At 40.4% G+C, this 27497-nt stretch overlaps 5 protein-coding genes across 9 annotated transcripts; 2 read left to right on the top strand and 3 right to left on the bottom strand.

Moving 5' to 3' along the window:
* The first annotated feature begins 28 nt into the window (after nt 1-28).
* LOC129721772 (kinesin-like protein Klp61F) lies at nt 29-4190 on the top strand. Of its 4 annotated transcripts, none has more exons than XM_055674706.1 (7): nt 29-97; nt 222-330; nt 389-891; nt 947-2080; nt 2182-3401; nt 3464-3607; nt 3755-4190. In XM_055674706.1, the coding sequence occupies exons 2-7, from the start codon at nt 248-250 to the stop codon at nt 3818-3820; spliced, it is 3150 nt and encodes a 1049-aa protein (XP_055530681.1). In that variant the 5' UTR covers nt 29-97; nt 222-247; the 3' UTR covers nt 3821-4190. The 4 variants fall into 4 exon arrangements, with proteins under 4 accessions (XP_055530681.1, XP_055530680.1, XP_055530678.1 ...); XM_055674705.1 differs by having other exon boundaries at nt 35-97; nt 183-330; XM_055674704.1 differs by having other exon boundaries at nt 55-97; nt 163-330.
* LOC129721776 (ionotropic receptor 75a-like) lies at nt 3763-6208 on the bottom strand. Its single transcript, XM_055674711.1, has 3 exons — nt 4922-6208; nt 4599-4861; nt 3763-4542 (listed from the first exon to the last, which is right to left on the bottom strand). The coding sequence occupies exons 1-3, from the start codon at nt 6188-6190 to the stop codon at nt 4236-4238; spliced, it is 1839 nt and encodes a 612-aa protein (XP_055530686.1). The 5' UTR covers nt 6191-6208; the 3' UTR covers nt 3763-4235.
* Nucleotides 6209-6314: 106 nt separating this feature from the next.
* Nucleotides 6315-18631, bottom strand: LOC129721777 (superoxide dismutase [Cu-Zn]). Its single transcript, XM_055674712.1, has 3 exons — nt 18287-18631; nt 6726-6944; nt 6315-6662 (listed from the first exon to the last, which is right to left on the bottom strand). Exons 1-3 carry the CDS (start codon nt 18488-18490, stop codon nt 6420-6422), a joined length of 666 nt encoding a protein of 221 aa, XP_055530687.1. The 5' UTR covers nt 18491-18631; the 3' UTR covers nt 6315-6419.
* A 1537-nt stretch (nt 18632-20168) lies between these two features.
* LOC129721775 (glutamate receptor 3-like) lies at nt 20169-22252 on the top strand. The gene is made up of 3 exons (XM_055674710.1): nt 20169-21512; nt 21580-21723; nt 21798-22252. Exons 1-3 carry the CDS (start codon nt 20169-20171, stop codon nt 22176-22178), a joined length of 1869 nt encoding a protein of 622 aa, XP_055530685.1. The 3' UTR covers nt 22179-22252.
* Nucleotides 22186-25623, bottom strand: LOC129721774 (H(+)/Cl(-) exchange transporter 7). Of its 2 annotated transcripts, XM_055674707.1 has the most exons (6): nt 25334-25623; nt 25160-25252; nt 23248-24573; nt 22801-23184; nt 22581-22739; nt 22186-22522 (listed from the first exon to the last, which is right to left on the bottom strand). In XM_055674707.1, the coding sequence occupies exons 1-6, from the start codon at nt 25415-25417 to the stop codon at nt 22307-22309; spliced, it is 2262 nt and encodes a 753-aa protein (XP_055530682.1). In that variant the 5' UTR covers nt 25418-25623; the 3' UTR covers nt 22186-22306. The 2 variants fall into 2 exon arrangements, with proteins under 2 accessions (XP_055530682.1, XP_055530683.1); XM_055674708.1 differs by lacking the exons at nt 25160-25252; nt 25334-25623 and adding an exon at nt 24636-25005.
* Nucleotides 25624-27497: the final 1874 nt, after the last annotated feature.

The raw sequence follows: 27497 nt of genomic DNA, 5'->3' as shown, positions 1-27497 counted from the left end.
ACTTAACGAAACGAATTTGACTGTTCATCTCACCGAAGAGCGGCGGTATAAAATATTCATCTTCGCAATCAAAAAATCAAACGGTCATTGAAATCCGGTAAGCTTTATGAAATTGTCGAATTTCTTATTGTTTTTTCGGTGAAACCTACTGATTGTTCATAGATACAGTTATTTTTCGTAAGATTTATTTTGAGTAACGTAACGTTGCTCGTCAATTAAAGGTGGAAGCAAAACAGTGCCCATAACTATGAATGCCAGTAGTGGAAACAACTCGAGCCATGGTAAGCCGCTCAAATGCAATCAAAACGTTCAAGTATATCTTCGGCTCAGGTGATTCGGATTTTAAATCAAATAGTTTGTTTTGTTATTCTAAGTTTTACTATTTTAGACCTACTAACACACGAGAAAAATTAATCCGCTCACAGGAAGTGGTTGAGATAGTGTCGAGTAAAGAAGTATTGCTAAAACCAATGATCCTTGACACAAGAAATGCTAAGAAGTTTACGTTTGACCGAGCCTTCGATGTTAACTCAAAGCAACATGAAGTATACAATGCTGTTGTTGCACCCTATATCGAAGAAGTTCTGGCTGGATTTAATTGTACAGTGTTCGCCTACGGGCAGACTGGAACCGGAAAGACTTATACAATGGTTGGTGAAGAACAGCCTGAATTAAGCGCCGGATGGGACGATGACACCCAGACCGGAATCATTCCGCGTGCGCTAAATCATCTTTTTGATGAGTTGCGAATGACGGAACTAGAGTTCTCAATGCGAATTTCCTATTTGGAACTGTATAATGAAGAACTCTGTGATTTGCTTTCTACCGACGATACGGTCAAGATTCGTATCTACGATGATGTGAACAAGAAGGGATCCGTTATTGTTCAAGGTCAGTTGTTTGAGTTGATTAATTGTAATGAAGTTTAATTTGATTTTTGTTACAGGTTTGGAAGAAATCCCCGTCCATAGCAAAGACGATGTTTATAAGCTGTTGGCAAAAGGCCAGGACCGACGCAGAACCGCCTCGACCCTCATGAATGCTCAGTCGTCCCGTTCACATACTATCTTCTCGATCATTGTACACATAAAGGAGAACGGAATAGAAGGCGAAGAATTACTAAAGATTGGTAAACTTAATCTGGTCGATTTGGCCGGAAGCGAAAACATCACTAAAGCTGGCAACGAAAAGGGTATTCGAACTCGTGAAACTGTAAATATTAATCAATCTCTGCTGACGCTAGGTCGCGTTATTACGGCGCTAGTTGAGCGAACTCCGCATATACCATACAGAGAATCCAAGCTTACCCGTTTGCTGCAAGAATCATTAGGAGGTCGTACAAAAACTTCAATTATTGCGACAATTTCTCCTGGTCATAAGGATTTCGAGGAAACCATGAGTACACTGGAGTATGCCCACCGAGCGAAGAATATTCAGAACAAACCGGAAGCAAATCAGAAGCTTTCGAAGAAAACAGTTATTAAAGAGTACACGGAAGAAATTGATCGGTTGAAGCGAGAATTAATGGCCACCCGTGACAAAAATGGTATTTACTTGCCGGAGGAGACCTACAATGAAATGCTGTACAAATCAGAATCGACCACCAAGGAACTGAACGACAAAGTTGTATTGATCAAACTTCTCAAAGAGGACTTAGCCAAAAAGGAAGCAATATTCAAGGAGGTAAGCCTCAACCTGATCGAAAAGGAAGATATACTACGTAAGACGGAAGGGGATTTATCTCTCACCAAGCACGAATTAACTACAACGAAACGAACCTTGAACAAGACGAAGCGAAGGTATGCGGAGAAAAAAGTAATTCTAGAAAGGCACGTTGAAACGGAGGAAGCATTGACCGGGCAAGCGAAGGAGCTGATCGAGGTGGTTGAAACGGTGCAGAGCGACGCGAAGGGGTTGCATGATACGATCGACAGAAGGAAAGAGACGGATATGAAAAATCAAACTGTATGCCAGCAGTTTGTTGAGCAGATAAAGAATCGAGTGAAAATTATGCAAGCAAATACAACAAATTTGACCCAGGACTGCTATCAGATTAGCAATGCCCTTGCTGGCGATTGGGGTGAGTTGAAAAATATGCACATGTTCAATACTATTCTATAGAACTCTGTTAGAAAATAAATCGTTATTTTAATTATTTTAATTCAACTTTTCAATTTACAGAAAATTACATTGAAAAGCAAGAAAGTTTTCAGCAGGACATGCACACCAAACTTTCGGCTCTAGAAACTCTTTCACTGGGTATGCTCTCTAAGGACTCCGACGTGCTGGCTAAGTTTCGCTTGGATCAAACCAATTGGAACATGGAGCAAATCAAACAGGTTCAAGAATATACCGACAGTATTGATAGATCAGTTAAAAATCTACTAACAACATTGGCAGCCAACACACAGTCCCTGAAAAGGACTCTGGCGGAACAAGAGGAACAACAGAAGAATATGCTAGAGACAGTGCTTCAGGCATGTCGTCGAAATGATGAAAGCAACCTTAGATTTTGCACAGCACAAAAGGAAAGTTTGAAAATGATTGGTGAGCTGGCCGAACAATTCGGCAAAAGTAAGACTCAAATCGATGAAATTGCCATAACTTCCCAACGAGCGAATGAACAACGAAAGGAAAAACTGATGAAGATTATGGAGCAAATGAAAGAACTGGAACTTGATCGACTAAGCGAAGAACAGGAACTCGTTCGGTTACGAACAATTAGCCGTGATGTTGAAACTAACAATGCTTCTTTAGTGTCAACAATTGCCAATAATACCGAAACAATAGATAGAAATGTGCGTAGCCAGCAGGAAGAATTTAAACAGCTGGAAAGTGACATTCGTCAGTTGGATTCGACGCGTCAGGAGTCTAAATCTATTATTGAAGGACGGCTCCAGAATCAGATCATTCAACCGATGGAAACTACATTCACCCATTTGAAAGAAACTGTGTCACAGCAAAAGGAACATTTTAAAACATCCGAAGAGATTTTCCGCATTCGATGGGAGGATTTCACAGCTCAACGAGAGCAGGATCAAACGGAATTCATCGCTGGTCACAAATGTCAGCGAGAAGCACTGCAAAAGGAACTGAGATCCAATTATGCTGCCCAGTCAGAATTTCGAAATACCACTGTTTCGCTGAACAAGCGATTGCAGAGTAACATCACCTCCCACCAGCAGCAGACTGATTGTAGTTTAGCAGAGCTCTGTGATCAGGTCGATCGGTTTCACCGAGAAGAGCTCGTCCTTTATCAACCAACTGGACAGACGCCAGCCCGAAAAACGATTAGCTACCCGAAGGATATAGCAATGACTTCTCCACACGATCGAATCGTTCGTCGGTTCTGGCGAGAACGAGGCATGATGGATCTTGATGTGTCCAACATTATCAACGAGGTAAGCTTAAAGCTGGTTGTGCGACGAGTTTCGATTATTGCAGTTCAAAATATTTTTCGCAGGACAACGAGGATGTTAGCGTGCTGTGCACAAGTTTGAACTCGGACGAGATTCGGAATTCCACTCCACTAGCCACGCGGTATAACGTGCTGGACGAGGATCAGAAACGATTCAAGGATCTGCAGTTTTCGACTATACTGTCCAAGGTAGGATGATGTTATTATTTTTTTACGCATATTTTAAGTTGGATTGTGAAAAAAAAAAACAATTTGTCTCTGTGTTCACACAGTTTAACAGTTGAATAGAGCGACAATGCAAGTCTTATGCCAAACGTGCTTTCTAACATATTACAGATTGGAACCGAGGCGGAATGCGAAGAAAACAAGGAAAACATGGACACAATCGTCGAAGGTGTGTAGTGATTTGCCATTTCTTGCCGAACAGAATTGTAACCCTGTGTTGTACTATGACTTGACTTCTTTTAATGAACGTATTTGACTTTCTGCTTCCCCTGTTGCGTGTACAGTGCCCAATTTAGCTAACTTAATAGAAGGTATTCCAACTACGCTAAGTTACAGTTGTATATTAACTAAATTGCTGCCTTAAACTCAGTGAGATGTTCAACATTCAATTTTTAACTATGCAGCGTATGGCAGATGGCAATAACGCAGCTGAAAGCCATTAAAATGACAATCGTACACTTCATCGCAAGAAAAAACAAAAATTTGCAAATATTTTTATATTGTTTTACTCTTCAGATTACTATTAAAATGTGACTTTTTTCTACGAAGAATACACTGCAGTTTATTGACTTTCGCAGAGATGACTCCTGTCCTATTTGTAGATCATAGAGAGCGTTTTGAATTTAGAACGTAATTGAATTAGGTATTGTGTGGCCGCTGTGATTACACGGTCAAGCTTCGTCAGCAGCAACCTTTGCAGATGAAAACGATCCGTGATTCTCTCTAGACCGAGTATTGCAGCAGCTAAAAACAGCGAACATGCCATTAACTGTATGGCAAACAAGGCATCTATTATGGAAACAGGGTCGAAAACACTATCTCCAATACACGGAGGTGTTGCAAGGTAATGTGCCGCTATAGCTCTTACTTGGAAACCAAACTCCTGCAGTTTAAGTAATCTATAATTGAATATTGATGTAAAACCAATTTTTCACCTTTGATTTCGAAACATTACCCAACTTTAACGTGCTCCAAATAGGGTGATTTTTTTCCCATCGAAAAATATCCATCCAACGGCTGAAGATACCGGATCGTCTGTAGGTTACACTTTTCTTCTTCCTGAAAATGCTCTAGCATGTAACGGAAAACGAGATTTGTGTCGGCGTGGAAAGCGAACAATCCTGCTCGTATTCGCTCAGAAGCTTCAGCCACCGGTAGGAATAACTTAGATTCCTTTATCTTTGTATACATTGCCTTTCTCACAGGGTCAGTTTGTGTCTGTGTAAAGAAATTTACGTCAGATCATACGAGATATTACAAATAATAAAAGATACTCACCGACATAAAAATATGATTAATAGCACTGTCCTGCGCTGCTAGTTGCAACCCAGAATGCAGCAGATCTTCCAGAGTGCGGATGTCGCGGGAAGGTGACTGAATCAACACTACGATGTTAGCGGAAAAGCAAATGTACAATGCCATAAGACTAATTAGCATGATAATGTTCAAACTACGCGAGGATATGGATTTCAATTGAGCGAGCGCTTCTTGCTGTGCGGCTATGCTGACCATATTTAACAACGCTCCGCTGATACCGTTCAGATAATTGGCTTCTTCGTCGGAGCCCTGCCTCGGAGCAATCATATCATCAACATGGTTTATCAGGAGCTGTAGAAAACTAGCTAGCAGCATAATCCCTATAGTAGACAACCAAACGTGTTTGTGAAACGACAGGTAGAACACGTTACCCGTATAGGATAACTTTGGCGAACGGAAAATGAACTCGTAATTCAAAGGCGCTGTCATAGTGAGGAACTGTATCTGCTTCAAACGTTGTGCGGTTATGTAACTTGGAGATGCTCCGAGATCGAAGGTACCGTTCTCAAGACCGCGACGTATTCCATTGTCCCAGTCCTCAACGCAGTGGTAGCTTACGGTAGCATTCAGCAAACGGACCAAACTATCCGTTAGAGCAATGTTAACCGTTGTTTCTGTGTTGTCCTCGGAGTTACAGATGATGGCTGCTTTTAGTTTTGTACCCTGAAGATTCGGATTTTTAATTCGGTCAACCTCTAGCGGAAGATAAATTAATTTATTCTCTTGCCAAAATCCAATGAGTTTTTCAACGAATCGATTTGATGGCAGCTTTTTGTAAATTTTTTTTATCAGGTATTTTCCATTGCCCTTATCCCTCTCCGCATAAGTGATATCTCTGATATTCGTCGTGTTGAACACCTCAATGATGTTCCTAACTGGACGGTCATCAAATGTAGAATAAGGTTTATCACTGAACAGAATGTATCGAGTTTGTGAAAAGTCATGCTCAACAATATCCTTCAGGTCATGACAGTACAAATCCCATACAACTACTGATCGATGTGCTAGGTTTTCGTCGTTCGCTTTCTGAGTATATAAATGTATTCCACTACTGCGAGAAGCGATTTCCATAAAAGCGTTAAGTTCTCTCGGAGTCCAGCAAGTCTCCACCCTGAGCTGTATTGGTTGTTTCCAATGCAGCACCAAATCCAATATTAGCGCTGGAGAGTTTGAATAAACCGAAGAAATAGCAACCAAAACAACGGGAAGAATTTTCACGTTGGCGAACATGTTGAACAGGGTCAGAACTGACTAACAAAGTATAAATTTCGACCTTGTTTTTATATAGCTAACGACTGGCAGCATCGACAAATCGAAAATTGAGTCATTTTCCCAAAGGTATCATCAAATACAATTTTACTCAAATTAAATCAAATCTTTTTAAATAATTCATTTGCTACATTGTATTGTGTATGTAAAGTATAAAGTACATTACTTATTTCAATAGCAGGCACTTATTTTACGCCACATTGTCCAGAATCGTGATTATACCGCAAGCGATTCTAGCCCCTACCGTGTCCTCTTCGCCTTGAAACGACACTGGATTGTTAATCGAAAGGTCCGGGAATCGGTAGATCTCGGAAGCCTTCTCGTGAACCACAATAGAGCGACCAACAATGCCAGCAAAACCGAACAGATTGATATACGGGCTATGGAAATCAATCATGGCATTGCCATCCTCTTTTACCTCTATGTTACCGATCTGTAGAAGGGAAAAACGATTCAAATTGGCATTAACGCGAATTTCCCATGACATTTGACTTACGATACTGCTCCGGAAGTGTGGCCCAGTTGATTTGCAGCCCTCCTTCATGTCGCCGAAAGCGTGCACGTGTACGGCATGCTTACCCACCGGTAAACCGGTCGCGTTAATGCTCGTCTCGATGTGACCCGGTGCCCACTGTCGGAACGAAATGGTACCCATTATCTGCTGTTCTGGGTTGTCTGCTACCAGCGTGGCCCCCGCTTTCCATGACGGTTCGGGCTGTGTTACAGGTGTTTTTTAATATTAAAAAACTACTATGGTTTTAAATTAATTTAGTATTTGTCGCATTGAAATGATTTTACGTTCATACTCAAGCCTCGCGAAACCAAGGAAGCAACAAGTTTTAAAAGTTTTCCTGATTGTCCGCTAATCGAAGCAAGCTGCAACCGCGACCGAACGTAGCAAAACCATGAAAAAGTACAGAAGCGGATCATACGATAGGAAATAGTTGAAAGTTGACATTGTAGTAATTACCATGAGTTTAAAAATACTAAATTAGCGCCAGGTTGGTTCTGACATTACCATATTGAAATATGCATGACTTAAACCGTGCATCGTAGAAGAAAAGTTAGTACCTGCATCGACATTTCACGGTGAGTAGAAAAAACTGTAAATTACCCAGGATGATAAAACAAATTTGACATACCTTCCTATGTTATTCTCACATGTATAGTCTATCGAAGAGAGTTAATATGGATTTTATTAAACAAAACCTAATAAAGCATGCATGAAAGGGAATGTTCTGATCATTCAATATATTTTGCCCTTGAAAGGGAAATGTACTAGAGGGTTCAAGTTTAGACGAAGTTCTCTGTTCAAAAATAATCGTCACATCAGTAAATGAGTGGAGACAGTAAGAAATAACATAAAAGAAATTTTGAATTTTGAATAATCATTAGTAAAAATATACTTGGTTACATTGTGTAAAAGTAACAATGAGAAAACTTACAATGCAGCTGCTGACGGTAATAAACAGTTTGTTTTAAAAAGATTGTTACAAATAAATAGGTGAAATGAACTATGAATTGTTCATCGAGAATTGGACATTTTCGCGAGGGTAATAAGTCAAACTTTTTGTATGGTGCTCATTAAACAATCTTCTTGTTCATTTACTAAGATTTATTTAGAGACTTTTTTGTTAGTTGTACCACACATGCTAACTATTATAGGGGAACTGTGGGTAAAATGAACAGGGGTGGTAAAATAGACACCCGTTTAAATCTCGACTATTACGTTGAAAAATAGTACAAACTTCTTTGGCACCTTAGAGGCACTAGAAGCTATTTGAGACAAAGTATGCGACATGGTACAGTCAAACAGTCAAAATAATAAACAAAAACCAAAAACACGTGTACTTCGTGGTGGTGATGTTATTTTTGGCCTACAAAGAATAAGGTTTTTTACAGTGTAAAACAGTATTTTATAACGATTTTTCTGCAAATATCTGTACTCAGACTATCAACCAGCAGAAATCATCAAAGGTTAGTAATAGTTTAAATGATGTTCTTGATATATTTAGGTATTTTCAATAATATGTATGTGCGGGTAAAATGGACAGCCCATGGTGATGATCAAAAAATTGTGTTAATTTCCATTGGAAAATCTAGATGCTTCGTGTTTATATCAGAAAAACGCAAGAGTAACCTCGGACCGATGAACAGATGACCGCGGCCAAACGTACCGTTGAATGCGGAATGTCCGTGAAAAAAGCTTCCTCCATTTCCCAGTTTCTTGCGGATAAGGTCATATATAATTCTACGACAAACGGTGAAAATTGAACTGTTGGTGAATGCGTAAGTGTGTCACGTGCTATGGAACAACATTTTACTATCTGTAAAGGGATAATTGATGTTCACGCCCAAGGTGTTCATATTATCACCTCCCTATGTTCATTTTACCCACACGTGTCCCCCAAAAAACTGCTTTCGAAAATGCTCATGAAAACTACGAAAAATACTATATTTGAGTACTTTTTCTTATTTTTTGTATCAACCATTAGTGGCTCAGTTAATGTGCGCTAACGACTTATAGTTGTGTTAAACTGTGGAGGAAATTGGGAAATGGCTTAGGGTGTCCATTTTATCACCCCTTCCCCTACAAAACTTCCAACCTCATCGTATAGGTCGAACGCATGCAACCTGAGGCGATGCGTAAGCAGCGATATTGCAATCGTTCCAGCTTGATTAGTTGGGTGTTTGCAGCGGCGGGGAAGCAAAAGTACCTGTTCTCAAGCACCGATAATAATGTTGTTTGGTAGAGCCTTATCAGGTCTCTTGGGTGGGCTCTCCGCCATGACCCAGTTATTGTTCGGAGAAAACTCACTCCGTTGGCATTTTTTGTCAGATACCTAACCTGACAACCCCGGGTGCCTTTCGAGCCGAATCAGACGCCGAGATATTTATATACCAGAACCTGAGAGATCGTTTCACCCATCATCTGTAAGCGGAGCTGAGCTTTCTAGAAAAACTACTATCTCAGTCTTCTCCGCAGAGAATACGATACCTAGCTGTAAGGCCTAATCAGACAAATTGTGCAAGGTGTCCTGCAACGGTCCTTGCAGATTAGCAGCTCTGTCTCCTGTGAAAGAAACCACACTGTCATCTACCATTTGTCTTATCGTGCATTAATTTGCAAGACAATCATTGATGTCACTCGCATAGAAAAGAGGTTTAAGCAGCCCTGGGGAAGACCCATATAGTTAATTCGAATTGTTGTCCGATCACCATGCGAAAAACGCATAAGCTTTCCAACAATGCACAATTTGTTAATTATTTGCTAGTTATTTAAAATTGGGGAAAATCCATGTCGGTGAAGTTTGTTTCGATCCAATGGTCTGGGCGACGCAGAATCATTTTCTTCATCTATTTCAGAATACAGGACAACATTGCAATCAGCCTATACGAGTTGTGGTCAGAAGCCACTTTTCCCGGTTTTTGAATGGCGATTACCTTCACTTGTCTCCAATCCTGCGATATAATATTTTGACTCAGGAACTTTTTGGACAAGTTCACAAAACGCCTCGTGGCGGCGACGGGAAGGTTCTTCAACAAGTTCAAATTAATCCGGGTGCGGCCCCAAGACGCATTGCGAACAATTTCCACCGACTTGAAGACTCTTCGCTTTCGTTGACTACATTACGTTTTCGCATCCTGCTCGAGGTTTCGTTTACGAACCGACGCTAATAACCGCATTTCTTTACTCCGCTTTTATACTTGTTCCCAAGCTCTCAATTAAGTCGTCGGATTTGCCCTCATCCCGAAAGGCCTTAAATGCGTCAGACTTAACCGCGTAGACATCGAAACACTCTTTGTTCTACCATGAGGTGGGAGGCCGTCTGGTGATCTTTGCACTGAGACATTTTTTCGTTTGGGCTTGCAACGCGGCGCTCAGAATCAAACCCGCGAAAAGGTTATATTCTTCAAGTGGTGGAAGATGTTGAATCGACTCGATCGCTCGTGAAATATTTTCCTCGAATAACTTCCAATCGATATTTCGTGTGAGGTTGTACGGAATGTTCATCGATTGTACGTGATTTGATCCGTTGGTAATTGAAATTAAGATAGGCAAATGATCGCCACCGTGGGGATCCAATATTACCTTCCATGTGCAATCCAACCGTAGCGAACATAAGGATAAATCTATAGAGCTTGGTTGTCTTGGTACACTTGTCATATCCCAATTGTTTAAAACAATGCGGTTTATACTGACGGATCGCTTATCAACGGGCTTCGGTATCTTCAAGCAAATTGAACCGTCTCCAAAAAGCTCGATAATCTTGCTGCTGTTAACGTCGCAGAATTGGCTGCAATTCAGTATACCCTAGAAATTAGCGAAAAAATGCCCACGGACCATTATTTCATCATTACGGACAGTCTCAGTTCTATTGAGGCTCTACGATCGATGAAAAATGCAAAAATGCATGCTTAGATTACCTTAGTGTGGGTCTTTTCTCATTGTTCCATTCCGGGCAATGAGAAAGTCGACACTTTGGGCGAAACAAACGGTGATACCAATTGCCTACAACGAGTGTTTGCAATTTTCACGTCACAGTGCTTGTCAACTGCCATACCTGGGAGAACTGGGATGGTGGCTACATAGCATCATCCCCAAGGTATCTACCAAACCTAGGTTTCGGTGATTAGATTTAGGACGAGACTTCATTCGCGTGATGTCTCGGATTATTTCCAACATCTACGCGTTAGACGCACATCTATTGCGCATTGGGATAACTAGTAGTAATCATTTTGTTTGTGGATTGCGGTATCATGACATTGAACACGTAGTTTGGGTATGTGCTGAATTCTGTGGCGCCAGATCTCTACTTTTGGACTCCCTCAGGGTCCGAGGAATACAACCCTATGGTGCTTATTACGGGAGTCACTTCACGGTGAAATATATTTCACTCTCACGCTCACTTCACTTTTTCAGACCTATTCCCGATTCCACCTCAAGTGAGGTGACAAAAATCACCTCCGTGGAGTGAGATTGACGGTGAAGTGAAATTGAGAATAGGACAAGTGAAATGAGATTGTTTCCCAGCTCAATAATCTCTAAGTCCCAGGAAGTCGTTTTTTCCATTTTTTTAGATAACACCCGATCTTGACGTGTTCTGCATTTCTAAAACATTCGGCATCAAAAAAAAAATGTTTTTTTTCGGTATCGAAAATTTCCTGAACTAGTTTGCAATTTTTTCATCGGGTAAAAAAATGATAATTTGACCGCTTTAAGGCACGGAACAAATTCTGATTCGTTTCGTTACTGAAGTAAAAAATCCAATATTTACCATTAGATCACAAATCAATCAACTTTAAGACTTTTGGCATCTTCGTGGAATCATTTCACCGTTCAAAATGGTCGTGAAATAATTCCACGCGAAACGTCGCTTTTTCCGTTCTCACTTCACTGATATGACACCCATAATGGTGCTTATTACGGGAGTCACTTCACGGTGAAATCAGAGTGAAGTGAACAAAATCCTATCACGGGACTCACGTAAGTGAGAAAAGCGTCGCAAAGTGACATCTGCCGTGGAATCTGGGTTATTGTGAGTGTCATATCAGTGAAGTGAGAACGGAAAAAGCGACGTTTCGCGTGGAATTATTTCACGACCATTTTGAACGGTGAAATGATTCCACGAAGATGCCATAAGTCTTAAAGTTGATTGATTTGTGATCCAAAGATAAATATTGGATTTTTTCTTCAGTAACGAAACGAATCCGAATTTGATCCGTGCCTTAAAGCAGCGGTTCTCAACCTGGGGTACGCGTACCACAAGGGGTACGCGAAAGCCTTCAGGGGGTACGCGAAAGAAAAATCATTAATGGCGGACAAAACAATATTGTTTTATAATACTTCAATTGTTGTTCAAATTTGCTCTACAGGGGGTACAATTGATTTGGAAAATATCGCCAAGGGGTACGCGGACAACAAAACGTTGAGAACCGCTGCCTTAAAGCGTTTAAATTTTCATTTTTTTGCCCAATGAAAAAAAAAAATGCAAACTAGTTCAGAAAATGTTCGATACCGAAAAAAACATTTTTTTTGATGCCGAATGTCTTAGAAATACAGAACACGTCAAGATCTGGTGTTATCTAAAAAAAAAGAAAAAAAGGCTTTCTGGGACTTATAGATTTTGGAGCTGGGAAACATTTTCATTTCACTTGTCCTATTCTCAATTTCACTTCACTGTCAATCTCACCCCACGGAGGTGATATTTGTCACCTCACTTGAGGTGGAATCGGGAATAGGTCTAAAAAAGTGAAGTGAGCGTGAGAGTGAAATATATTTTACCGTGAAGTGACTCCCGTAATAAGCACCAATAACACAGATTCCGCGGCAGATGTCACTTTGCGACGTTTTTCTCACTTACGTGAGTCCCGTAATAGGATTTTGTTCACTTCACTCTGATTTCACCGTGAAGTGACTCCCGTAATAAGCACCTATGTCTCAGTTCGTGATATCCTGGCTCAGCAGAACATTATCAGTAGAGACAGTGGTAATTCGCGGCAAAAAAGTTGAAAATTCGCGGGTGGCAAAATAGAAAATATTGGAATTTCGCGGCACCCTTTTTCTTCAGAAAGTACTGAATAAAGTGATTTTTTCTCTGATGAAAACAAGAAACAATTGTTTTATTTAATTTAATGGACGGTAATTTAACCGCACAATCCATAATTTCTTTGCATTACTAATTAAAAGCACGTGCTGTGTCGAATTTTTTTAAGTTATATTGTGGTGTCGGTAGGCACGTATTATTCATGTTATACTGGCTCACGCTGCGTTCCGTATCTACCGAGTTTCCGAAAATCGATAAATATTCAATTGCCAACCGGGAAAATTCAGGAAAACGTCCGCGATTCGAATACCTGCCAAAATTTAATACCATTGCAACTTGGATTTTATGGCTGCACTCTCAGGAATTCTATCATGCAGGTCACCAATCGCAAAATTCAATTAGGACTGACAAAATCGCGTTGTAAGAGAGCGGTTGTAGTACTGTTTCATGTTATTGGTTGCGTAAAAAACGACCTTCCATTGTCATCTAGGTGCCCATTGATCTTTAGCTTTGTCCTTGTTGTTGGTTTTCATGAATTTCATAGGTTGCAAATCGAAATGTTTCATGATTGTCATAGGATGTTGCTGTTTTTATTACTTTCGCGGCATTTCGCGGGTTTTTGTGAATTACGCGGTCGAAGCTAAATTTCGCGGGATTCGCGGCTTCCGCGAAATCGCGATTTACCACTTTCCCTAGTTATCAGGGTACCGAGAAAGTTTTCAAAACTAAATTTTCTGATTTTCCCTGATATTCCCTGAAATATATTCTTTATTTCCCTGATATTTTTCACCATTCAGAAAAAAAAAATGCAACGTAGATAAAAGCAACTCTGATATTCTAAAAGAAAAAAGTATTCAATCGGATACAAAATCAAACAGTAGAGGTATTGGACTTTTACACCGAAAAAAGTAGGAGGGTGGTATTCAAGACACGACCGCATGACGTTGACTACCGTATTCTTATAAAAAAAAAAATATTCCATTGAAGCAAATAGTAGAGGGAATTGCAACGCTTCTTTCACAAAACTTCTGTAACAAAATTTCGAGGCACCAAAAGGTACCAGTTGCCGATTATTCTCGTTTACTGGTTAGTCCGTCCAGAATTCCAGCCATTTTAGTATTTTGCAGTAGCCATTTATTACTAACAGCCACCAGCATCACGGGTGAAACCGGCACGAGATGACCGGTACTATTTTGTTTTTCCTCCTTTTAGCTGCTAACACCGAGCGGCCGTATGTATTCGGTACGGTTTAATAATGAAACTGATGGGGTGAAATGTTCGAACAATACGTTTTATACCAAGGCTTCATCAGATAATTAGAAAGAAGGAGGGGCTACATAGATAAAGGAATGATAGAGACAAATGTTTCTTGAAAGCTGCGCCGGCCGCTGTCGTAATATTAACACCAACACTAACATGCATTTTCGCAAGGTTATTTCCGCTAGCAGCAGCATTTGGTAAAACAGAAAATTCAATTAGCCGCTTCTGTACCAAAATTTCGAGGCACCAAAAGGTGCCAGTTGCCGATTATATTGTTGTTTTTTGGTTAGTCCGTCCAGAATTCCAGCCATTTAAGTGTTTTGCAGTAGCCATTTACTATTAAAAGCCACCAGCATAACGGGTGAAACCGGCACGAGATGACCGGTACTATTTTGTCTTTCCTCCTTTCAGCTGCTAACACCTAGCGCTGTCGTGAAATTAACATCAACATAAACATGCATTTTTGCAAGGTTTTTTTTCCGCTAGCAGCAGCAAAACATAAATTCAACTAACCGCTTCTATTATAAAACTGCGAGGCACCAAAAGGTGCCAGTTGCCGATTTCTTGTTTACTGGTTTCCGTCCAGAATTCCAGCCATTTTATTTTTTGCAGTAGCCACCAGCATCACGGGTGAAACCGGCACGAGATGACCGGTACTATTTTGTTTTTCCTCCTTTTAGCTGCTAACACCGAGCGTCCGTATGTATCCGGTACGGTTTAATAATGAAACTGATGGGGTGAAATGTTCGAACGTTACGTTTTATACCAAGGCTTCGTCAGATAATTAGAAAGAAGGAGGGGCTACATAGATGATGGAATGGTAGAGACAAATGTTTCTTGAAAGCTGCGCCGGCCGCTGTCGTAATATTAACACCAACACAAACATGCATTTTTGCAAGGTTTTTTCCAGAGGGGATTCACTGCTGTCAAATTTCATATATGTGTGCGTTATCGCAGATCAGCTCTGGTCCATGACGTTTGTTGGTCCGTGACGTTTGTAACTATGAACGATAATGAGGAAAAAATCACTACACAACACATTCAAAAAAGTTTTTCGAGTTTTGATAAAGAAAACGTTCCAATTCTATAATATTTCACATCGATCAATTTCATAACCAAAAAGAACAAAAACCAAAACAAACACCATGTTGCCGAATATGTTGGTTACACGATGTTTGACAGATAGATCCCCCCTGGTTTTTTCCGCTAGCAGCAGCATTTGGTAAAACAGAAAATTCAATTAGCCGCTTCTGTACCAAAATTTCGAGGCACCAAAGGTGCCAGTTGCCGATTATAGTTTCCTGGTTAGTCCGTCCAGAATTCCAGCCATTTAAGTGTTTTGCAGTAGCCATTTACTACTAAAGCCACCAGCATAACGGGTGAAACCGGCACGAGATGACCGGTACTATTTTGTCTTTCCTCCTTTCAACTGCTAACACCTAGCGCTGTCGTGAAATTAACATCAACATAAACATGCATTTTTGCAAGGTTTTTTTCCGCTAGCAGCAGCAATTGTAAAACATAAAATTCAACTAACCGCTTCTATTATAAAACTGCGAGGCACCAAAAGGTGCCAGTTGCCGATTTCCTGTTTACTAGTTTCCGTCCAGAATTCCAGCCATTTTAGTATTTTGCAGTAGCCACCAGCATCACGGGTCAAACCGGCACGAGATGACCGGTACTATTTTGTTTTTCCTCCTTTTAGCTGCTAACACCGAGCGTCGGTATGTATCCGGTACGGTTTGATAATGAAACTGATGGGGTGAAATGTTCGAACGTTACGTTTTATACCAAGGCTTTGTCAGATAATTAGAAAGAAGGAGGGGCTACATAGATGATGGAATGGTAGAGACAAATGTTTCTTGAAAGCTGCGCCGGCCGCTGTCGTAATATTAACACCAACACAAACATGCATTTTTGCAAGGTTTTTTCCGCTAGCAGCAGCATTTGGTAAAACAGAAAATTCAATTAGCCGCTTCTGTACCAAAATTTCGAGGCACCAAAAGGTGCCAGTTGCCGATTATAGTTTCCTGGTTAGTCCGTCCAGAATTCCAGCCATTTAAGTGTTTTGCAGTAGCCATTTACTACTAAAAGCCACCAGCATAACGGGTGAAACCGGCACGAGATGACCGGTACTCTTTTGTCTTTCCTCCTTTCAGCTGCTATCACCTAGCGTCCGCATGTCACTGGTGCAGTTTTGGAATCAAAATGATGGGGCGCCGGCCGCTGTCGTAAAATTAACACCAACAAAAAGATGCATATTTGCAAGGTTTTTTTCGCTAGCAGCAGCATAAACATCGGAAACAGAAAGTGACAACAACAATAACAACAAAGTCAGATCGATTGATCCGTTAGTGTCGACTGTGCTTGGGAAGAGAGGTAGTGATTGGCTGCGCGGTATGATTTAGACAATCGATATTAATTACCAATTTTTCAATAGTGTATCTCAAACAATAGTTTTTTTTTGTTACATAAATTTAACCGTAAAAGAATTTCTGATCGATTGATGCCAAAACCTCGAAAACCTGATTATAGATGACTGCAAAATAAGCGCTCAAAACCTGACCACTTTTCTCTGGTTTTCCCTGGTTGAATTACTAGATTTTCAAATTCAGGGGCCTAACTTCGATATAGACGTTAGTCAACGTCAAAATCGTTTTAGCTCAAGAAACCCGAGAGTAGCGTCTCGGTGAATTTTTTTTCTCTGATTGTTTTTCAGTTTCCCCTTTTTTTCCTGATCGAAAATTGAATTCCCTGATTTTCCAGGTTTCTCAAGAAACTCACCACCTTGATTACATACACATTGCTGATTTATGACTACTTGAAAAGCATCAGAGGGACCCACAAATTAAACCATATAAGAAAAAACATGTTAGTTTTAGTTCCAGATTTAGTTAAAGCTCGTAGTCGGTAGCGAGGAAGGATTCGAACCTTTGATCTTTTTTTTGCCAAGCATATGCATCCACTGTCCTGCTCTCGACCTCAATTAAAAACTCAACGATAGAGTAAAATGATCAGACGACCCGCGTTGATCTAGAGTGTCCCGCGCGCCTTTGAAATGTCCTGCGATTTCAATAAAATTGTCCATGTCACATGTTTTCACTAGGACAGCGTTCCTCTCTGACAAGGGTCCATACAAGTTCACACAAATCTTATTCGAAAAATGATTTTCTTCGCTTCACATGAACTGTAAACTACAGGCTGGTGAAATAACCAAGTCTTCACGGCTGATCGTTAGCAAAAATTTTCGCTTTTTCCCTAGCCAAATTTTTCGAAACGAACGAACTACCTGACAGGGATACCACCTACAAATTTATCTGCAAAAAAATCGAGTTTCGAACAATTTTCTACGAAAAATTTGTGTATACGGAAAACAGATTTTTTTTGAAAACATACAAATTTAAGAAGAAATATGCGAATTGTTCAGTTGAATAAGGTAAATAAAGAAGAATAACAAATTTTCACTTCTACGTAATTTTCACTTCTAAAAAATCGAGACGATTTTTGAACTATTCATATGTAATTTTTGACCATTTAAAGCTAGCTACTTAAGCCCAAATTAACCCCACCCTTCCTTCCAGACTCGTCACAGAATTAAATTGGTGTCCCGCATTTGAACTCTAATTTTCAGGTAGCTTTACGATATAGTCATTTGTATTCGTGAATTAATTTGATTATTTGCTGCTGAGTGTCCAGACAACTGATAATCCAGATAAACTACGAATTTACACTCTGGAAACAACGATTAAAATTGTTCAAAGATTAGAATTTCACATATTATTATTTTCATTTTACATTGTCTGATTGAGTGCATGACATAATTGTGAGCAGGGCAATTTCTGCCGAGTAAAACTGTAATTTATACGTGTACTTTGACGGCTCAAATCAATCCACCCGTCTTGATACTGGATGCTTTACACATTTCATATTCACATGCGTCACATAAATTTGACTAATCTCGATGCACAATTCACAAGTGCTCGTACTTGAACTGCACTGAGAGGAAATAACTTTAGTTCCGATTCCCCTGAGAACGTCAATGATGCTAGATTAGTTACGCACGATAGCGCGTGCTTGGTAGAAGAACAATGCGTTACGCCGAGATTTTCCCAACGTCTGGTACGGCAAGCTGGAAAGTTTGAAGGTGCACAAACTACATGCTAGTAAATTACCTAGCTTAAGGCTTGTATGATGTTCGTTTTTTTTTTCAATTGGCGACAAACACTTCGAACTAAGCACTGATTCTTACTCTAGGTAAAATTTCTATGCCCCGGAAACCACGTGGCCCTAGTGGACCAAACGCCGCAGGTCCAATGCCACTGGGTGTGATGAACTCGACTTCATCGGTGATAGCTCGGGCTAGTTTTAATCCATAAGTCGAATCCACCAGAACGGATAGCACGAGTGTGATGAGTAACGAGTATTTCGAAATCTGTCGTTCAACGGCAGGCATGTTGACTGTTAGAACCGCTTTTGTATAGAGAACCCGGACCGCGTGATGTTGTTGCTCGTTGTTCGAACGGAGGTTAGCTTAAAACTGCGTTGAAACTCCCGCCAAGGGGTCGTATTAATAAGCTCTCTGATGAAGCGATTAGCTCATCATCATCATCATCACCAATATCATCATCGCCAGGCGCAACCAACAGCTGCGGAGTATTAGTATCATTAATCAGCTTTAACTGGCAGAATTTATTAAAAAAAATAATATTTCCTTGGGCTTAGCAAATGATTTTTAAGCTTGTATTCTGTTTTCGTTTTCTATTTTTCCAGAAAAAGTTTGAGCTTTTTTTGCGACCTTAACTTATTATTTTTTCCAATTTCCTCCTTTTCAGATTATATTTTTTTAATTGCTGGAAGTATTCCACATAAATTCATACTTACTGACTTAGATTTTACGATGTACAGTTCATGAGTTAAAATGTGTTAAAAGGGTGTTTTCTATCGAATCGAGAAATTATGTTTGGTTTTTCCGACAAGTTTGACAATTTGAAAAAAAAAATGTTAATAGGACAATGGACTCTACTTTCTTATACTCATGTAACAACAGTCTTGTGTGTTTTCCTCCAGTTCCAAAAAAGCAAAATTCTGAGTTATTTCGACAATTTCCAACACCCGCTTGCCATTGGCCAAGAAAGCTATGAGGCCGTCGATTTTCAACCGAAATAGACCAGACTCCGACTTGGTAGTTTGCGATACACAATATTTTAATCCGTAACTGCGAAAAACTGTTGAACCCGTAAATTGATTCGCAAGTTAATCAAGGTTATGTTTGTTTTTATATAGCGTGCTTCTAAGTAGGTAAAATCAATGTGAGGCAAACTGCATCATCTATCTGATAAGGAAACAAGATAAATCATCGAACCGCATGTAGGTGCATACCGCGGCCGATTGGAACAATGTGGGGACGATAATATTTAAAATGTTTGGGCCAGATTGTGCTTTTATGCTAATTGTTGCCTTTTTGTTAGGTACTCGTTGGAAAGCGTCCATATAATTTCATGCCAATGAATGATTCAACTGATTGTATGTTTTGATTGCATCCGTCGAGCTAAACCCACCCCCAAGCTGAGTGCAGAGCCGAGCTTTTGTTCTAGACGCGATTTCCACTTCATTATCAAGTCTAATTGGGCTTGATTTCGTATACAAACTGGAAAACTGCTGCCTTTGCTAGTTGATAAATGATTCACTAGACTTTTTTTTTCTATCGAGAACCGCCGTCAGATGTTCTTTGGAGAGAATTTCCGATGAGGTCGTGGCTTGGCCTCCCCTCAGCAGCAGTATTGGACGGTCAGTTCCGATTGAGTGAATACATTCATTGCGCAATGTGCGCGGTGCCATATCTCCCCGTATTGGTTAAATAAATAAACATGACATGCACTCTGGTCGTCATCCGTTTAGCTTGACTACTTCGGCAACCAATCGATCTTACTGTTAATGATGGGTTACGGGTTCATTGGTAGTATGAAGAAATCTGTTCTGAAGCCAACCAGAATATCTTCAGTATTCCGAGATTCATATTTCAAGAGTTTTTCAATGACGCCTACCGAATTCCCTAACATTTCTGGAATGCGGGAGCTTCTTGAATATAAATAAGAGCTCGCTTTCAAAAACCCAAGGTATTTCACTAAGAAATGCGATTCCAAGTTGTTCTATTGGTCATTTCCGTAGCAGCGCTACATAGCTGCGAAGGGCAGCTACTCACTGTCGCTGCAAATTTGATCCACTGCCTCCGGTATCCAGTGCGTGTCAGTGCTTTAACCTGCTGGAACACAACCGAAAAGTTACAGTTCTGGAATGAAATCCGTACGCGACAAGTACATTTTGGCGGAGAGGACACGACCTACTTACCTTGGAACGATCATAACCAGCAGCAGAATATGATCGTAATTGACGCTGCTTGCGCTAGAACGAAACAATTGCTAAAGGATGCTGGTCAATTGCTGTATTATCGCGTCAAATGGATACTCGTCAACAGTAGGAATTTTGATTGTAAGCAAATGTTGGAATTCCTGAGTGATCTTCAAGTTCTGATTAGCAACGAAATTTACTATATTTGTGCTGCGAAAAAAATAAATGAGTTCTCAATCATGCAAGTTTATCGCCACGCAATTAGCACAGACCTGATTGAGGAACAGTCGTTCGGGTATTGGCGACGGGGAATGATAGTTAAACTACGAACCAACTCCATTGCCGCTATCCGTCGGCAGAACCTGAATCGGTTTAAACTGAGGGCTTCGCTTGTAATAACTCATAACGACACGATGAATCATCTCGAGGATTACCGCGATAAGCAAGTGGACACAATTACGAAAAAGAACTACTTTCTCACACTCTACCTGGTGCAGAGCCTCAACGCGACCGTTCAATTCAGCTATGTAAACTCTTGGGGCTATCGAAATCCTGAGACGGGTCGTTTTAGTGGAATGATAGGCGAACTACAGAATGATCAGGCCGATCTCGGTGGGACTGCCCTATTCTTCACGGCAGACAGAATCAAAGAGATTGACTATCTATCAATGACCACCCCAACCAGGGCCAAGTTCATCTTTCGATCACCCAAACTATCTGTCACGGATAACGTTTTTCTACTGCCCTTCACTGGACCCGTTTGGCTGTGCATTATCAGTTTCATCCTGCTGTCGGCAGTTCTGCTGCTAATAATAATGCTTGTTGAATATACTTACACCTCGGTTCGATATGGACACAGCGTACGTCCAAACTTGTTGGATACGATCATGAACATGTTTGGTACTTCTTGTCAGCAGGGCTCCTATCTGGAGCCAAAATCGCTTCCTGCCAGGTGTCTCATCTTGCTCAGTTTGATTGTGCTGATGTTCCTTTACGCCAGCTACTCGGCCAATATCGTAGCGCTGATTCAATCGCCTTCCACTAGGATTCGATCCCTGCAAGACCTGCTCAGTTCCCGTCTGGCGACAGGAGCGGAAGATACGGTTTACAATAAGTACTATTTTACGGTGGGTTTTTAGTTCAAAGATATTAGCTAAAGTACTTTAATTGTGACCTTTATTACTTGATATGTAGCATGAAACGGAACCGGTGAGGAAGGCGATTTATGATCGTAAAATGAGAGATCGAGAGGACGCTTTCATTCCACTGGTTGAAGGTGTTCAGAAGATACGTGAGGGCTTGTATGCGTTTCACGTTGAACTTGGAGTGTGTTACAAGGTAATGAGAATTTTGACTGAGGTTTTCCAGAAATAATTCAAGTCGAAACCGCGTTTAACCTCTGTTAATTCAAGGTTATCAGCGAGACTTACCAGGAGGATGAAAAATGTGGTCTACAGGAGATAGAATATCTCAACATAATCGATCCGTATTATGCAGTGAAGAAAAATTCATCCTTCCGTGAAATCGTACGGCTGGCGCTGTTTCGATTGCGCGAATTTGGCATTCAAGATCGGGAACATTCAATGATATACACAGCGAAACCAAGATGCACCGGTGGCAGTAGTTTTATTCCCGTTTCGATCGTGGACGTTTGGCCCGCTTTGATGCTGCTTGCTTGGGGTTTTGGAATTTCTACTGGGATGTTTCTGGTAGAAAAGCTCCTAACCATGGCCAGAAAGCGAAATCAAGTTGCCGATGCGAATGGAGCCTTCTTCAAGCGATCGCTTATGTAGATAACAGTTTATAATACATGCTCTCTAATACTATACATTTTTTATGTACAAAAGATAAAACTCATTGCATACTGTTTTGCTCTGTTTGTAACTAAAAATACTTACGTAAAAACGACGCAAAATAAACTTCACAAATTCTTCAAAAAGTCTTTTCGTGTAATGATACCACGAACACGGTTCTCCAGTGTTACCACTACTAAGTGACGCAAGCCCAAAGCCCGGAATCTTTGGAACAGGCGAGGAACCGATGTCTCCGGATTTACACTGTGAGGTGAGGGATTCATAAAAATTGTCATGTCGACAGTGCGATTGTCTGCGATTTTATCATCACTGATGTGGACATCCTATAAGAAAAATAAAATCACTTATGTATAAATTAGAATGCTAAGAGCCAATAATAACCTCAATGTTAGGATATCGGGGATATTCCTTGCGAAAATCTTCAATTGTTACTGTGTTTCGCCAATGCCGTTCGTTTTCTTCGTAGAAACTGCGTTTCAATATGACAACCAGTTGAGATCGCAATATAATACCAAGCAGCTTCCCATTTTCGCGAGTATTCTAAAATTCATAAATCCAAAAATATTACATCACGTTATCACGCTTCACATCATGCCCTTACCCTGTTATCGTCTTCCACAACCGGAAATCCATTATGGCTGGTACTTTTGAGAATATCAATAATGTATTTAACCTTCTCCCTTTTCCGCACACAAACCACCGGCTTTTGCATGATATTGTGAGCAAAACTTTGCTCCAGTGAGGGTTCCACATGCCACGGTAACATAGGCACTTTTGACATTTTAATCTGCGTATCGTAAATACCCTCGTTGAAATAGTCACCGCTCCATTTGGCTGACATCAAAGTAATGATAATTGGTAAAACAAAACCGATGTTACCGGTGGTTTCCAAGATTATAACCGTTAAACTAAGCGTCATTCGTACGGTGCCACCTAATTGGGCAGCTGCACCTATTAGTGCATACTTGCCTGGGCTCATAAAAACCTGTGAATTAGAGAAAAGACTAATTTAAAAATCAAACATTGCAAACATTAAGATGCAACTTACACTGGAGTTTGGAAATGCCAAAACTGCAAACGAAACTGCCAATCGACCCCATGCAGCGCCTACCAATAACGTTGGTATAAAGATACCGAGTGACACACTCAGACCGTATGTAATACAGGACAATGGATAATAGATAAGTACAAAAACAGCCAACGTCAGAAGGTTGTGAGACCCTGGCGGGTCATGGAAGAGAGCTTTTACGGTAGCTTCCGGTGTTTGGAACCAGAGCGCAGCTGCCGCGTTATATTCATTATCCTCACAGTACAACTGAACCGGAGTTTCCGTCGGATCATTACCCAATGGTCGGCAATCGTTGATGGAATACGCCATCGCACAGCCACAAGTTGCTACGACAATTGCAATCCAGCATGCCTCTAGCACTTTTGCCCATCGATACTTTATGAAACGCGCACGAAATATATTGATGCGTTTGTTGAGGCTGTTCCAGAAAGCCCCGGAGAGTCCACCAAAAATGCCCATCAACACGAAGATGGGAAGTTCGAAGTATTCAAAGGGAAGTGGTTCAAACTCTCCCAAGTTGAATAAGCCGCGATAGCGGAAACTGCTAAGACCATTGTACGCTGAGAGAACTATATTCAGGGTGAACGAACTTATTACAGAGGCAAAAAAGGTCCTCCAGATCAGTGACTGATTCCAAAAACTGGCTGCTTCCTCCAACGAGAACAGAATTCCTCCTATGGGAGCACCGAAGGCTGCCGCAACGCCAGCCGCTGCTCCACCAACCACAAAGTCTCGTTTCTCGTGATCGTCACGAAAGTATCGAAAGATTCGAAAGTCCCTCCGGAACGTGGTACTTTTACCTTGAGATAATCCGGCTGCAATCACTGCGCCGCTGTGAATCATTGGTCCTTCTTTACCACCAGCTAAACCTCCAATCACAGACGTGGCCACACCCACCGCTTTCACAGCCAATGTTTTAATCCTCACAATGCGAGGAATTTTGACTCCATTCAAGTAGCATTTCACCTGTGGTATACCACTTCCACCAGCCACCGGTTCCACGTACGCTACCAATGTCGCTCCGATCATTACCGGAACCACGTTGGTGAGGGCCCAGTAAAGATATGGTATGCTAAGATCTCCACTTATGATGTTTTTATCCACTGTTTGTTTTAGAAACGAATACTTAATTCGAGACAGTTGATCTATGACTATATTGATGCCGCAAGCCACAAGTGCCGTGCCGACACCAATCTGCAGTGAGATTATCCATCGGGCAAAGTCCTTCCGCACGGTAAACCACGGCTCGATTTTACGGTGCTCCGCCTGCCAGAGAACATTTTCGCAAACATCGTAGTCCAGACTCTGAGAAATGTGTGAAAAAAATGTATTTTAGATTTTTTTCTGAACAAAAAACTGAACAGAACCTCTTGAATATCTGTTGTTTTGGCGCTCAGTATTCGAAAAGACATTGCGCGACGTACGTTAATGTTAGAACTAAGAGAGCGTACGGCGAAACACAGTGTGCTCGTTATCAGTTACGTACTTCACTTACATTGCAATTACAGGAAAATCAGTTCTAACCGGATGATTCATCGATCCTCTTATGGGTGAACGATTTCAAAGTAGTGGCTTAGTGAGTTACAATGATTTTGACGCTAGTAATTCCCCGGATTGTTATCGGGTCGCTTGTTTTTGAACAAATTTGTCTATGATTTTTTATCACTCCTAATCAGTTTATTGTTGAGTTTTTCAAAAATACAATAAACTAAATGTTAAGAGTTACAATGCAATCAACACTCTGTAAAACGGAGTATTGAAAAAAATTTGGTGTCAGAAATTTCGATACAATATTCAAATTTACTACAAAACTTGACAGGCTGATGCAATCTTTCCATATTCTTTTTCTCGCAAACAAATGTTTAAGTATGAGTTCTGTTCAAATACCTACCTCATACTGCGACTTTTCCTTTGTATTTTGTCTAACGCAGAAAAGTGGCTCGTCGTCAGCCTCGGACAGATTCAAATTTATAGACAGATCTTCCTAGACAAAAAAAAATACATGTAGATTACTGGTATCCACCATCCGTGTTTAAACAAACAAAAATTAAAGCGATGTTCTTACATTAACATCGCGACTTTGATTATCAGCGTAGTCCTCAAGGGAAGACACTGATCCTCTTTGTGGGAATCTGTTTTTGTGAGTCATATTTCCCTTACTGCATCTGCAAGTACCACACGTTGATAGTTTTTCTTGAATATGATTATTTGCACCGGAGCATTCTCGAACTAGGTACACTGATATAGACGCGACTAATCGGAAAATGGGAAAGAACCATAAACAAAACAAAAAAGAAGGAGTTTATTTGCACAGATGAACGTGCGGTTAAAGTTACTCTTTCCTTCACATTAGAGATGCCAGATGTTTTTGAAAAATGTCTGCAACTGCTCGAAAAACCGGAAAAATGTGCTCGAAATCTGAAAAAAATCTATCCGTGATCCGAAAAAAATTCGCTCGCGCAGGCAAAATTCTGTAAAAATCTGCACACATTTTAAGAAAATCTGCGCAAATATAAGGAGACTTTGACAAAAATCTGCAGAAACCGTGGAAAATCTGCAAATATCTGCAAATCAATAAATATCTGCACACGGACTCCAAAAATCTGCGTTTTGCAGACAAATCTGCACATTTGGTATCACTGCTTCACATCATAACAAACCAGAGCTGCCAGATGTTTTTGAAAAATATATGAACTGCTTGAAAATGCTCGCCCTGGCAAAAGTCTGAAAAATTCGCACACAGTTTGAGAAAATTTTCGCATATGTAAGGACTGCCTGTGATCGCATAATTGTAACATTCGACATTTTATGGATTTCGTGCTTTTTATTGGGAAATGCTTAGAATAGTATGTACTTTTTACATCTGGAAAAATATGCTTATGTTTGTGTGAAAAAAGTCGTAAAAAATACCAAGTTGTTTTGTCACATAGCGTAAATAACCGCATAATTGTCACACTACTTAACTTTTTCAACTTTTTTGTCAAAAAAGTTTCCATCCAAATCCACATCTGCATCCTTTGGAACTCGGAAGTTATTCTGGTCCGGTAACCAACCACCGGTGATCCGTTTCTGATGTTCAGCTCATGCTTGTTGAATACATGAAAAACTTCTTTTTCCATGTGATACATTCCAAAAGTAGCTTGAAAGTGACGGCATAAATGTATCATTGCAAAAATGTCAACCAATTTGACTTCAAAAGTAATATTCAATGTATACATAGTGTAAAGTAGTGCTTTCTCCATGATACTAAGTTTAGTTAAAGTGTCTATTTGCGAGAATATATTAGTAACAATGCATTTAAGGTCAAAATATAAAAGTGCGAATTGCTCGAACAACCAATTTTGCAAATGTTACAAATATGCGATTATGGGCAGAGGAGGATCTGACAAATATCTGCAGAAACTATGGAAAATCTGTAAATATCTGGAAATCAAGAAAAATCTGCCCAAGGACTCCAAAAATCTGCGTTTTGTAGACAAATCTGCACATCTGGTATCCCTGTAACAAACCAGAGATGCCAGATCAGGGATGCTAGATGCAATGGAATACAGAAAGGTACGGAGATGGTTTGAGTCTCAGGTTCAAAGAGCCCTTTTTATCTTTTTTGTCAACATCGATGACGTAAAAGCACAGACAAACAGACGTACCACGAGATTTATTTTCGAGGATTAAAATAACGGTCAATTCAAATAAGTTTCAGTTATGCGGAATATTTCCACCACAGCGGTGGTGGCGCTGATGCGCCTTCGAACTCAGTTGACAGTATTCGAGCACCGTGCTGCGGAAAACAGCAGAAAAACTATAAGTTTATTTCTGAGGAATATGCCCAGTAGATGTCGCACATGTTAGTCGGAACCACAATTTTCTTAGAATTTTGTATGCAGTGGTACGTCTGTTTGTCTGTGGTAAAAGTCCAAAAACAACGTCCTAAAACCAATGTTCGGAACATTTTTCAAGAATTTTCCACAAGTTATGACAGTTTACGGTTAGAAGGCCTTTCTTTGTCAATTAGAAAGGCGGAATACAATTTCAAATGGCATTTGCTTATTTGTGGAGATCTACGTCACAACCCAAAAGCACGTGGTTTTTGCCTATTTTTCGCTACTAATACAGACTAGTGTCTTCTTCTTCATCGCCTTTATATACTAGAGATGGTCGGGTTTGGCTTTTTTCAAACCCGTACCTGACACGTTTTTTCGGTCGAAACCCGAACCCGAAGCTTTTTTTTT

This window comes from Wyeomyia smithii, chromosome 2 (assembly GCF_029784165.1).
Source record: "Wyeomyia smithii strain HCP4-BCI-WySm-NY-G18 chromosome 2, ASM2978416v1, whole genome shotgun sequence".
Taxonomy (NCBI): domain Eukaryota; kingdom Metazoa; phylum Arthropoda; class Insecta; order Diptera; family Culicidae; genus Wyeomyia; species Wyeomyia smithii.
Note: the sequence above shows the minus strand (reverse complement) of the source record. Positions and strands in the feature narration are given on the sequence as shown.